At 38.8% G+C, this 12475-nt stretch overlaps 1 protein-coding gene across 1 annotated transcript; it reads left to right on the top strand.

Annotated features, from left to right (window-relative positions):
* The first annotated feature begins 88 nt into the window (after positions 1-88).
* On the top strand, positions 89-9332 carry dnajb11 (DnaJ heat shock protein family (Hsp40) member B11). Its single transcript, XM_023281038.3, has 10 exons — positions 89-270; positions 621-777; positions 2661-2758; positions 3433-3565; positions 3725-3867; positions 4467-4549; positions 4631-4688; positions 4795-4906; positions 5827-5986; positions 8251-9332. The coding sequence occupies exons 1-10, from the start codon at positions 197-199 to the stop codon at positions 8313-8315; spliced, it is 1083 nt and encodes a 360-aa protein (XP_023136806.1). The 5' UTR covers positions 89-196; the 3' UTR covers positions 8316-9332.
* The last annotated feature ends 3143 nt before the right edge of the window (positions 9333-12475 follow it).

Below are 12475 nucleotides of genomic sequence, written 5' to 3'. Positions count from 1 at the left end.
CAGATGCTGCGTTCAAATGCCCGATGAGGTGTTTCTTTAAGGCGGGGCGGAGTTTAGCCGGGGAGGCGGATTTGCCGACATCCAGTGGGAGGGCTCTGCCTGACAGGAGGAAGACGGCTGCTGACGGGCAGCGGGATCCGAGCTTCAAAAGCCGGCTGTTTCTCTTTTCGCTACCTCCTTTCCAAGAATCCAATCTATGGCTGCTAAAGGGATGAATCTGTGCCATGTGTGCTGCCTGCTGCTGTACGTGATCACGGCGGTGCTGGCGGGGTAAGTTGTGAGAGCAGCGACACGGCGGTGAAACAGCATCTCCAGCTGGTACACATGTTCCTCTGTGATTGGTCTAAAGCTGCCCTCCATGTGTGGAGAGGACCGCAGCAGGCTCGCACACCGAGCTAACCGGCTAGGAAGTGCCCTGCTGCCGTATAACTAACTGTTCACATCTGCTAACCAACGCTCAGGAGTGCAACGGCCGAGATTTGGCTGAAGCTAGCGCAGTTAGCTCGGAGCTAGCAGTGAAGCTAAACTAGCTTCCCCTGGTGTTTGACTAGCAGGACACTTCTGCTGTCTAGCTACACTTGTCTTGTACCTAACTTGTGTCACTGTGTCTTGTCCTGCAGGCGGGATTTCTATAAGATCCTGGGGGTGACTAAGAGTGCCTCCATCAGGGACATTAAGAAGGCCTACAGAAAGCTGGCTCTGCAGCTACACCCCGACAGGAACCAGGACGATCCCAAAGCTCAGGACAAATTCGCGGACTTGGGGGCCGCTTATGAGGTTGGTTGCGTGGTTGATGCCGGTGATGAATGAAAAGAAGCTTAATAAACTTATTACAGCTCAAAGTGTGCTTTTATGTACATAAAATCATACGCAGATATTGTATGTGAGTGTGTTTGTGTGCGGAAGAGCCTGAGGCTACGATACAAAAGTCTTATATGCGGCTGCTACTTGGTTGTTGTTGGAAACGCTACGGCCGCTGTGATTGGTCTGTTAGACCGTGTGGCTGCTTCTGATTGGTCGTTACTTGGTACAGCTGGCCTCCCGAAAACTCAGACGTGGATGAGAGGGAGTGGATTCAGATAAGAGCTGCAGGTGTTTCCTGTCAAACACTCACATTACTGTTAAATAATTACTGATGTCACGACTTTTTTGACAAGGATACGCAGTTAGTAAATACTAAATACACGCTTATCACATTAGAATGTAGTTATCAGATTTTATCAGTGTATTTTGAGTGGATTCTACTATGACACATTTATAACAACAGGATGCAATATTCAGACTTCATCAGTATATTTTGAGTGAGTTTAGATACGAGATGGAAGTGTTTTTTGTTAATCATATTACTGTAAAAAAATGACACGTCACTACGTCTTTAACATTTATAGACAGTTTATAAATAATAAATACAAAATTACAGCATTATAATGTAGAAATCCAAGTTTATCAGTGTATTCAGAGTGGATTCCACTAGGAGATACTGGTGTTTCTGTGTCAAGCCTTTGTAGCACTGTAAAAATGCCAGATGTTTTTAAACTTTTAATAAATGTTTTATCACACTAGAATGTAGTAATCGGATTTTATCCATGTATTTACAGTGGATTTAGATAAGAGCTTAAAGGTTTTGTGATTTTAAACTGTAAACTGTAGCTTTTCCTCTCTGTGATGTTTTTGGACCAATAGTGGTGCTGAAATGCGAAAAGTCTCATGGAAAATCACTTCACACAACTCTATGATCATTACTGTGCCATGACTGGGTACAGTTTAGACTTGCTGAAAGTAATGGAGAAATATTTTTCAGTTTGACCTGGTAGTTTTGCCATCATGACTTTTACTGAAACATGAGCACGATGTTCATTTAGACATATGGCAACATGTCAGATAAATGGAAAGGAGTGCATGTTTGAAAGGGGCTTCAGAATTATGCCATAAAATATTTTTTATGGGTTAGCATCAATACGCTTCAGTTCATGAGGATGTAGTAACCGCATTTTATTAATGTGTTTGTAATGTATCTGGAGTGAAGGCTGGTGTATAAACAGAAAATCAATACCAAAGCATAAAAACACAGATATATAGAGTATCTTCATAGCAGAATTCCTAATCGTTGTCAAATTTATTTCAATCGATTTTTGCAAATATTTTTGTACTGCTAATAAATGCTAAATAAGAGGGGTTAAACAAAAAAAAATGCAGTGATTAGCCTTATGATTTAATATACAGGGAGTGGACACAACATCACATAACACCTCAACAATAATCTGCAATTCAGTATGATAATTGGGGCTGCAGCTAACATTCATGCTCATTATTAATCTGCCGATTGTTCTTCTAAATTACTGTATCTTGAAGGGCAGATTTTCTCACACACCAAGTTGACTTGTTCAAATGTTTTGTTTCTACAGTTCAATCCAGAAAATATGTAGTTTACTATTATATGTGACAAAGAAAAGCATCAAATCCGAGAAGCCAGAGACAGCAGATATTTTACAGTATGCCAGCATTTTTGTCAGTCAGCTAACTGTTGCAGCTGACTGTGTAAAAGATGTGGTTCTGGTTTATGAGGTTGTGCTTTGCGTGGTTCCACTGACTATGAACTGTAAATAAGAACAGTAGAATTTAGTTGTTTTGTGACTGACAGGTTGTTTGTTTAATGGTAGGTTCTCTCAGATGAAGAAAAAAGGAAACAGTACGATGCATACGGAGAAGATGGACTTAAAGAAGGTCACCACAGCTCTCACAACGATATCTTCTCCAGGTCGGTTTCATGGTTTTAATAATGGACTAAAAGGCAATGGGAATGAATACAGCTAAAAATAATGACAAGTCAGCTTAAAGGCCTGGTTCACCCAAAAGACAAGGAAATGTCACTTGATCCTGTCTAATCATCCAGATGATTTGAGAGAAATATGTATATTTGATTTGCAAAAATTCAACAGCATCATGTCAAGATTAACCTGAAGAATCCAGAAACGTCACTGAACAGTTTTCACTGAAGCTACTTTTTACCATATTAAAAACAACAAAACTGTTGACGGAGCTCTGCGGGTCGTTAAAAGAGATGGATCACGTAGGTGTGTTTCCAACTGTAAAGTCAATTTGAAGGAAACCTTTGAAATCTTTCAAAACATGAAAAAGTGAACCAGGATTTACGAGCAAATCAAACTTGGTTGTGTAGTGTACTTGACTGTAATAAACAGAGAAACAAAAACAGCTGTTTGCCAACCGCTTAAAGCTCAAAGAAGAAGAAACGAACACAACTTTTATGAGACAAATCTGAGATAAACACAACAAAATCAGAAAAAAGATTTCACAACTCCTCCCATTAGGAGTGTGTGGATGTGCAATTAGATCTAAAAATCCTAAAATGTTATTTAACATCTAAAAATGTCCACTGATGCTACCGTTTTTCTCACTCAATACACTCTGCAGCTTCTTTGGTGACTTTGGATTCATGTTTGGAGGCAACCGACAGCAGCAGGACAGGAACATCCCCAGAGGAAACGACATAATACTCGACCTGGAGGTCACGCTTGAAGAGGTGTATTCTGGGAACTTTGTGGAGGTGCGTAGAAACTCATGATTTCTAAACTGACAGCAGAAAAAGCATCAAATATGAGCGATTTACTTTAGAACGTCAAACTGCAAAGCCTGCTGATGTGTCATCTGATTTGCTCCCCGCCAGTTGACTTGTTTTTGATTGTGTTTTGTGAATCTGCTTCAGGTCGTACGTAACAAACCCGTAGCCAAAGAAGCTCCTGGTAAAAGGAAGTGTAACTGCAGACAGGAAATGAGGACAACGCAGCTCGGACCGGGACGCTTCCAGATGACTCAGGAGATGGTGTGTGACGAGTGTCCCAATGTAAAGTAAGTCAAAGAAGGGAACACTTTCACATTTAAATCAGATTATAACACAGGAGGAAACAGTTTGCTGAGAATCTACACGATGCTTCCACTTGATTTTTAACACAATCTGAGTCAAGGCAGACCCAGATTATACTGTCTAATTAGGCATGGAAGCTTCCTTCTATTGCTGTACATCTCAACACCTCTGCCTACTATTTGGTAGGACTATCACGATCATGAAATTCTACTTCATGAATAATTGTCATGCAGATAATTGATTTGTCTTTTTTTGTTCACTTCATGTGTCTGTTTTAGATTAGTGGTATTAGCGCCTTAAATGCAGAGAACAGGTTCTGCAAGCAAAAAAATACATAATTACAGTGAATCATTTCATTTACTGTGATGAGCTTTTGCAACTTGGATAATTTTTTAGGTGAATCTTGCTGAAACTACTATGATCTGATACAACAGTCTTTCATTAATCCTCTTACTATCACAATTTTTTTACTGATGCATTTACTGCAGGATTGTTCGACTACATTAGTGAGCTGTACCTAATAAACTGGCCACCGAACTGGCAACATGTATAGCTGATATCGAGCGTGTTGTCTGAACCACAGGCTGGTGAATGAAGAGAGAACCTTGGAGGTGGAGATCGAACAAGGAGTGAGAGATGAGATGGAGTACCCCTTCATCGGAGAAGGTAAACTTTCTACAGTTTAATCTGAATAAAGTTACTGGATATTTTTTTTTTTTGGTCATAATGCTTCACCTGTGACCTCAGGAGAACCTCACATCGATGGAGAACCTGGAGATCTACGATTCCGCATCAAAGTGCTGAAGTAAGAATAAGCTCTTCTTCTTTTGTAACTGTGGTTTGCAACAGAACATTTGGTAATAGATTAGTGACACACAGTAAGGTGATACTGAAATGATTTTCTGTTTCAGACATCCAGTGTTTGAGCGCAGAGGAGACGACCTGTACACCAACGTCACCATCTCCCTGGTGGAGGCACTGGTGGGCTTTGAGATGGACATCGTACATCTGGACGGACACAAGGTTCTATATACACTTCTCTTATTTTTACAGAGCTGTAACTATAATGACGTAAAACACTACATTTAAAGTTTAATATTTTTTAACCCTCTGAACCCCGAAAGTCAATTGTTTGTCAAAATTCCACTATTTACATAAAAAAAACTGTAAGAATGGGAAGAATTATGGGATTTTTACCTTCCCAATTTGCAGTTTTAATCTGGAAAAACAACCAAACCAAAGCTTAAAATCATGATATTTTATCAGAATCACTTTATTATCTAAGTTTCATTCAACATCTGCCAAAAATATACTATTTGCACAAAACAGATCCGACGAAAAACATAAAATTCTGGGCTTCAATGTGCACCTGAGAGGTCATGTTTGACTCTGCTTTGATTAATAGTCACAAAAATCTAAAATTTCTTGCTGAACTGCAGGCAGTGTTTCCACAGAGCAGAGGGAAATAAAACATACTGGGTCCATAAAATAAATGCAGAATGGCGAAAAACATTATACAAAGGTGCAAGTTGCTGTAAGATCCATTCAGCACAGTGAGATGTCTTTTTAGAGCTGATGTGCAGAGTAGTGTGAAAAAACGAGTTTATATAGGTTGTAAGGAGTTAACTATTGCATGAGGAGCTAATTTTGTTTCCAGTATTGTTAAACCTGTGAACACTTGGAACAATGGCGCAAGTTTGTCAATTTTTCTAAAAACAAATACCAAAGATACCTTCATCCATGGCATTTTAACTTTGTTATTCTGCACAAAAGACATTTCGGAGTTCTCTCTATTTCTAGCCCTGATTGTGTGTTTCTGAAGTGACATAGGGCCTTATATTGCCCTAAAAACTGAGCCCACAATAAGTAAAAATGGGGCTTAGATGGTTAAAAAACGTGTGATTTAATGAGGGTGTTAAACTGAATCTGCCTTTACCTGACAGGTGCATATCGTGAGAGATAAGATCACTAAACCCGGCGCTCGAATGTGGAAGAAGGGAGAAGGTCTGCCCAACTTTGACAACATCAACATCCGAGGTTCCCTCATCATCACCTTCGACGTGGAGTTTCCTCAGACGCAGCTTGACGACCAGCAGAGAGATGGTGAGAATGAAGCAATCTTAAAATAAAACCCAAAGACAAAAACTGCAGCAATAATTTTAAAGTACTGTGCTTTGGTGAGACTAAGTGTTTTAAAGATTAAGGACCAAGAAAGGTGCTGATTTTAAGTGAAAGTTTAAAGGTGGACAATGTCTCTTCTGGCTCTCAATTTGACCTTTTTTAAGGAACCATCATCAAATCGACTCATGTTCTGTCAAGGCAATGAGTCTGTGTTAACCTAGCTGACAGAAATCTGTGTATTTTCCTGATATTTCTGTCCATTTCCTAAAATAATGTCTGTTATACTAAAGTAAGTGAAAGTCCAATAAACAAATCTGGCTAAAAAAAAGGTGCTATGTAGGAAAAATCCCGGTGAATCAATTAATATTCATTCATTGTTTCATTTTTAATACCATCGGCCAATTCTGCATCCAGTTTGATGAACTATACATCAATTCAAAGCACAAAGTGTCACGATTTAAACTCTTGAAGCATTTTAAAAAGCTCATGTCCTGCTTTTGGCTCTTCTTTTCCTTATGTGTATTTTTGTTGTTGCTTTTTTGTGTGTGTAAAAACTCTGCAAACTGAGAAAGCCCCAAATCCACTTCAAAGGGAAAACTCTGCTCCTTTCCTGCCTAAAACACCAGATTTGAAGTCCAGGCATTTCTTCTGTTACTTATCTGCATCAACACATTGCTCATTTTCATAACTCTTGCCCCACAGCAAGTTCGGTCCTGAAACAAAGAATGAGCAGCTGCCTCACAGTCTGGCATTATTTCCTCCCTAGTGCTGTTTCTACTAAAGCTACATCTCTATACTCAGAGATCTGGAGTTACTAATCAACGTTACTTAACGTTTTTAACATTAAATCCTGCAAACATATTCTAGCAGACTCCCAAAAATATGATTATGAACCTGCAAATAATTCTGTAAAAAGAGCAACAGCACAACAAAGCAGTAGTTTGTCTAGAGGCATGAACTTGTTGGACTTAATGGAGTGTATATAAAGATGGACATCATGACAGCTCCCTGGGATTTAAGCCAAAACATCCTGGAAAGAAGCTCTGCCATCTTTAGCTGCTGACGTCATTAACAGCGCAGCAGTGACTCGAGGTGGAGACGTGGTATCGATGTCTCGCTCCAGCAGTCATTTCCAAGATATTTTGGCTTTACTTTTGTACGTTAAAAGGAAGACGTGAGTCATTTTCCACCTTTACATACAGTCTATAATTGATGCACTGCAGTCCAACCAGCAAAACGCTTCCAAGCTTTTAGTGTTTTTAGGTTTAAAAAAAAAGAGGGGGGTAAGGATGTTAAGGGTTAAAGGAATTTCCCAGAGAGAAATGCCCAAAAAAATAATAGAATTCCAGCCTCTTCAATATGTGGATCTGCAGCTTTTCTGTAACTCATGTCAGTATATGAAGATAAACCTACATTTTAGGGGCTGAATACTGGTTCGATTGATTAAAAAAAGAGGATCAATTTGTGAGTAAATGATGATAAAAATAATTGTTGGCTAAATTTAATACTAGTTTGACCTTTTCTGACTAATATCTCAAAGAAGTTTATAATGCTGTAATGCAACAATACAAAGTTCCCGCATTATGACAGTTTGCTTTATTTTAAGGTTGAAACTAAGAAGTATTTTCATTATTGATCAATCTGTTGATTATTTTCTCAATTAATGAATTAGTTGTTTGGTCTATGAAATGTCAGAAAACAGTGACAAAAGGCAGCATTCTCTAAAGCTTAAGATAACAAATGTCTTGTTTTGTCCACAGATTCAGTTTACTGTCACGGAAGGAAAGAAAGCAGAAAATATTCACATTTAAGAAGCTGGAAACAGAGGATTTAGACATTTTTTTTTCCCAAAATGTCACTCTAAGTTATTAATTAGGTCGACAACTAGATGAATAATTGTTGCAGCTCTAGTTTAGTTAACTCTTTCTTCACACATATACTGGAATAAATGGTCACATTAGTAGATAAAATCATACTCTAGTTTTGCATGCAATAATTGAATAATAATTTGTATTTCTGAGTGAACACATTTGCACAGACAAGCATTTTTATATATTCTGCGCTTGGTTATTGGTCTTTTCCTACTGATGTTTTCCTTCTTTTACTGTTTTATCAAATGTTTTGTATATTTTTTATTGCTTTGTGAGGCACTTTGTAAGCCCTGTTTTGAAAGGTGCTACAGAAATAAAGTTTATTCTTGTTATAAATAAACTATGTTGTAACGGCAGTTGTCTCTGTTGTTGCAGGTATTCGGAGTCTCCTGAAGCAGGGCTCTGTACAGAAGGTGTACAATGGACTACAAGGATACTAGCACACCCAGCGACAGCCTGGACTGATTTATACGCCACACAGACACACACAAATCAGCAGGAGCGTGCTCCGTTATTCTGGCCAGGGTGTATTTATTATTTTCAGATTGTTCTCAGGGTGGCTTGAATCCAATTTGTTTTTACTTTTTAATGCTCCTTTTGTCTACGGCGGCACGACTGCATCATTTGAAGTCAGGAAATGGAAGGAACACCACGTCTCTGCTGAGCTCTTTCTGTCCCCCACATTATAGCGTAACTGTAAGGCCTTTAGTCCATTTTTGAAATCAGATTCACTTATTTCTATCGGAGCAATGTGTTCTGGAGAAGATACAGTTAAAGCCCACTATATCTGCTGAATGATGAGCTACTGACAAACTGGACACCTGAAGAAAAACATCTCCTACTTTTGAGCAACACCTGTGCAACCCCACAACGTCCCCCATTTGCTTGTTTTTGTGTTGGTTTCTTTTTGAATTTGTTTTATGAATGTAAACAGCCTGTTGGGTGATTTTTGCTCTGGTCAGACTCCCATTCAATACTGCTTTTTGTAAATAGGGGAAGAACAAAGCTCATTTGTTTGTTGTGTTTTAGTTTTCCTAATTTATGTCGGCTCTTTCTCGTCTGTTTGTGGTTGGAGAGCGTTGGCGTTGCACAGCCCCCAGGTTCACTGTGACCAGAGTTGACCTCTTAAATTCACCAGTGACACTTTTTGTTTTTAATTTCCGGAGGAGCAACGCTTTGCACGTCCTCCAGTGCCACTATAGAAAAGTTAACTTCCACACACTTCTGACACTCTATAACTCACACCATGAGGTATCAGCATCCCCACTGGGTTCTGCTGTCTGTTTTGGTTTATAATGTGGTTTTTAGGATTTCCCTCAACCTTTGACCACAGTGCTGCCTCCCAGTTTTAAGAGTGTCGTGGCCTTAAATGTGAATTATTTGGCCGTTTTTACGTGTTCTAGGGGATAATGTACTTTTGACTGACATTATAATTAAAGAATTTCTACAAATTCTGATGAGATGTGCTACCTTAAATTCACCAGTAAATGACAACAGAGTCCAGGTCATGGTTTTAAAGCTGCTGCGAGTGAAGAAGGGAAAAGACTCACAGTTGACACATCAGGTGTTTCCTACAGTGTCTTTAAAAAGTAGTTAGTTTTCCACTTTTACTGCTTTTCAACAATAAATCATGGTCAATTTAAGTGGACTTTATTGACCAAAAAATACCAAAAAAGACTCTTTAATGTCAAAATGAAAATAGATTTAACACAGTAATGTCAATTTGTTAAAATATATATTTTATAAAATTAGAAATTTAACTAATATTCGCCCTCTTCAAGTCAGTATTTAGCAGCTAGATATTGTTAGATAGGACGTGTAAACAGAAACTCATTGATTAGTTTGGTTTCTAATTTAGCAACTAATCTGTAAGATTAACGGTTGGTGGATTTTCCAATGGGTTGGTTGATTTCTGGGGAATTAATTTGTCAATTGATTTTCTAATCAAACTAAACACAGGCTTTACAAGAGATATGGAAAACAAAATTTTCAATTTGATGTTGTTTAATAATCAGAAAATATAGATTTGGATCCGAAAGTCCAAAAGAGCAAATCAGTGGCAGTGACCATGTTACCTCCTTGGTACACAGGGTCAGTTTTTTTGTATCCTTCCACTGAGTGCAATTAAGAATTTGTAGTGGGAAAAAACAACAGGTAGAACTGGTTGCTCAGAGACCAACACGTCCTTTTTGATTAATACCTGTTCTCTCAATAATTTGCACAGAATTTCAATCCTGCAACCTGAAAACTTAAGATTTCTTTATGAGTAACTCAGATTAGCTAAAGTTTCCCTACTTATACTCCTGCAACATTGTGCTTGAAGACCAGTGTAACCAGTCGGGCAACATGTCGCGACCCCTGTGGCTTCACATCGCTGTTTAACTGTAATGGCTGCCATGTGAAGTGTCACAGACATCAGTCGCACCCCTCAATCTGCCCCCGACATGCTCACCCACACCTCGTGGGTGGAAAGGAGTCTGTCTGCATGGGTGGAGCAGGGGATGTCCACAGAAACACATTCATGATGGCTGGTTTATGGTGTGGTGAGGGGCGCACACATCTGCCCACCAGTGTTCATGTCACACTGGATGTGTGTAATAATCTCCCACAGTGGATACTCGTGAGTGAGTGTATTATTGTGTGTGTGTGGCCAGTCTGTGTGTATAATGAACTCCCACAGAGATAGCAGGGCTGTGGTAAAGGGAGTTTCCTACTCAGCCCACCGCACATCCCTTAGTCATTTTCAGACTGAAGAGGCTCCGTAGAGGAGAAGAGACGCTTTGTGATGGAGCTCAGATAAAACATCTCACGGTTTCACCTCTCCGGCTATTACATCCTAATAGCACCGCTGAGACTCAGACGGTTTAAGGCCACCAAAGCTACACAAAGCCTGCGTGTGAACCGGATCTCTAACAAGACGGATGATATTTACTGCGTCTACAAAGTGAAAAATCCCTCAGCACCTGGACAAGAAGTCAATGTATTTCAAATAGGACTGTCGTGTCCTGGTCAACTAGTTAAGATGCTTCCAATTCTCATTCGTCAGACAACAACCACTGTTTCTTTAATAAGTAGAAAAGCTCTACATCAGCAACCTTTAAAGGATTAATACATTAAGCCAATAGACCGCTAAGTTATATGTATTTATCATTTAATGTACATTTAGTCATTTCCAAACTAATTAATACCATGTCAAACAATTTCCCAAAAGGATACACTATCCCTTCAGGTTGATATATTGAACTGTTGTATATCAAATCCAATATTTACTGTCTTTTAGCTCCATTTTTGGTCTCTACCAACAAGGGGGAAAGAACCGCTGGTGGTTCTTTGATGAGGATTAAAGCTCTACTACATCAACAACCTTTAATTGATTGGACCATTATTTTTGGCAGTGGGAGGAACAGACACTCCCGCGTTTTTACGACTTGGAACCAGCCCAACCTAATGCAAATTGGTAGCTCCAACTTATTTAATTTAAAATATACATTTACTGGCTGCAAACTAATTAATACCATGTCAAAGAAATTTCCAAAATGATAAACTATCTTTTCAACTTGATATATTGAACTACTGTATATCAAATCCAATATTTACTCCATTTTTGGTCTCTACCAATTCAAAGGGGAAATATTTGCCTTTTCACAGCTAATAGCACCATTATATTCACCAGACAGATCTTCAGGGACAAAAGGCAGTCATTTGGGCTCTTTTTAACCATTATGTTTTAGGAAATTAAGTAGACATACTAACAAATGTCAATAAATTACTTTGAAACTGAAAATTTTTTAAAACCTTTCAAATTCTGCAGTTGAAAGGCATCTTTTTTGATCACAAAGTTTGTGGACTGTATGGCTTTACTATCCAGGGATCTGTTCCATAAAGCTCCCTAAAAAAGTAACAAATCAATAAAATGGTTCCATAAAGGTCAGTTCAAGCCCAAGCAAAAGGCTGATTTAATACAGGTTCAAGTAATTGAGATAATCGCATGTGCATGCTTTTCTTCAACAGCCAGAGAGGATCAGATCAAGCTGATCTTCTGTAAACTTTTTTGGACATATACTGGTTTTAAAAAGTCAAATAATACAGTAGCATTCAAGGAAGTCAGTGGTACACTCTTGGTTTTACCATCAGTTCAGTGTTATAGAAACATAGACTTAGCCTGACAGTCATCCTGATGGTTATCCTGCCCTGAACCAGGTTACTTTGCCAGCATGCATTTCCATCTTAAACCATGTTGAATTTGCTTTATGGAACCAAAATAACCTGAAGAAAAACAAGACCAACTAAAATAAGCCTGACTTATCCGGTAAATTTGCTTTCTGAAACAGGCACCAGGTCAACTGGTTGGTTAGTTGGTCGATACGTCCTCATTCTACCCAATTCTCATTGGTTGGACAAACTCTGGTGTTACTTTAATCAGCAGGAAGGCTCTAAATCAACATCCCTTCAGGAGTAATCCATTATTTTGGTGGCAGGAAGAACAGACTACCTGCGATCAACCCTACGCTTTATCAGCTTTGAATCAGCCTAACGTAACGGAGAGAGTGGTTTCAAATTATCTGATAAAGAAATCATTGATGTGGCTGCATTTTTTTTT

This window comes from Amphiprion ocellaris, chromosome 11, assembly GCF_022539595.1.
Source record: "Amphiprion ocellaris isolate individual 3 ecotype Okinawa chromosome 11, ASM2253959v1, whole genome shotgun sequence".
NCBI lineage: Eukaryota > Metazoa > Chordata > Actinopteri > Pomacentridae > Amphiprion > Amphiprion ocellaris.
This window is presented reverse-complemented; position numbering and strand designations above follow the sequence as displayed.

What these genes read in the sequence shown, in the direction of transcription:
- dnajb11 (XM_023281038.3), top strand. Translation starts at nt 197, where the DNA reads ATGGCTGCTAAAGGGATGAATCTGTGCCATGTGTGCTGCCTGCTGCTG. An exon ending in GACGAGTGTCCCAATGTAAA is followed by an intron (nt 3,868 to 4,466) that starts GTAAGTCAAAGA and finishes TCTGAACCACAG; the next exon opens with GCTGGTGAATGAAGAGAGAA. An exon ending in TTCCGCATCAAAGTGCTGAA is followed by an intron (nt 4,689 to 4,794) that starts GTAAGAATAAGC and finishes TTTCTGTTTCAG; the next exon opens with ACATCCAGTGTTTGAGCGCA.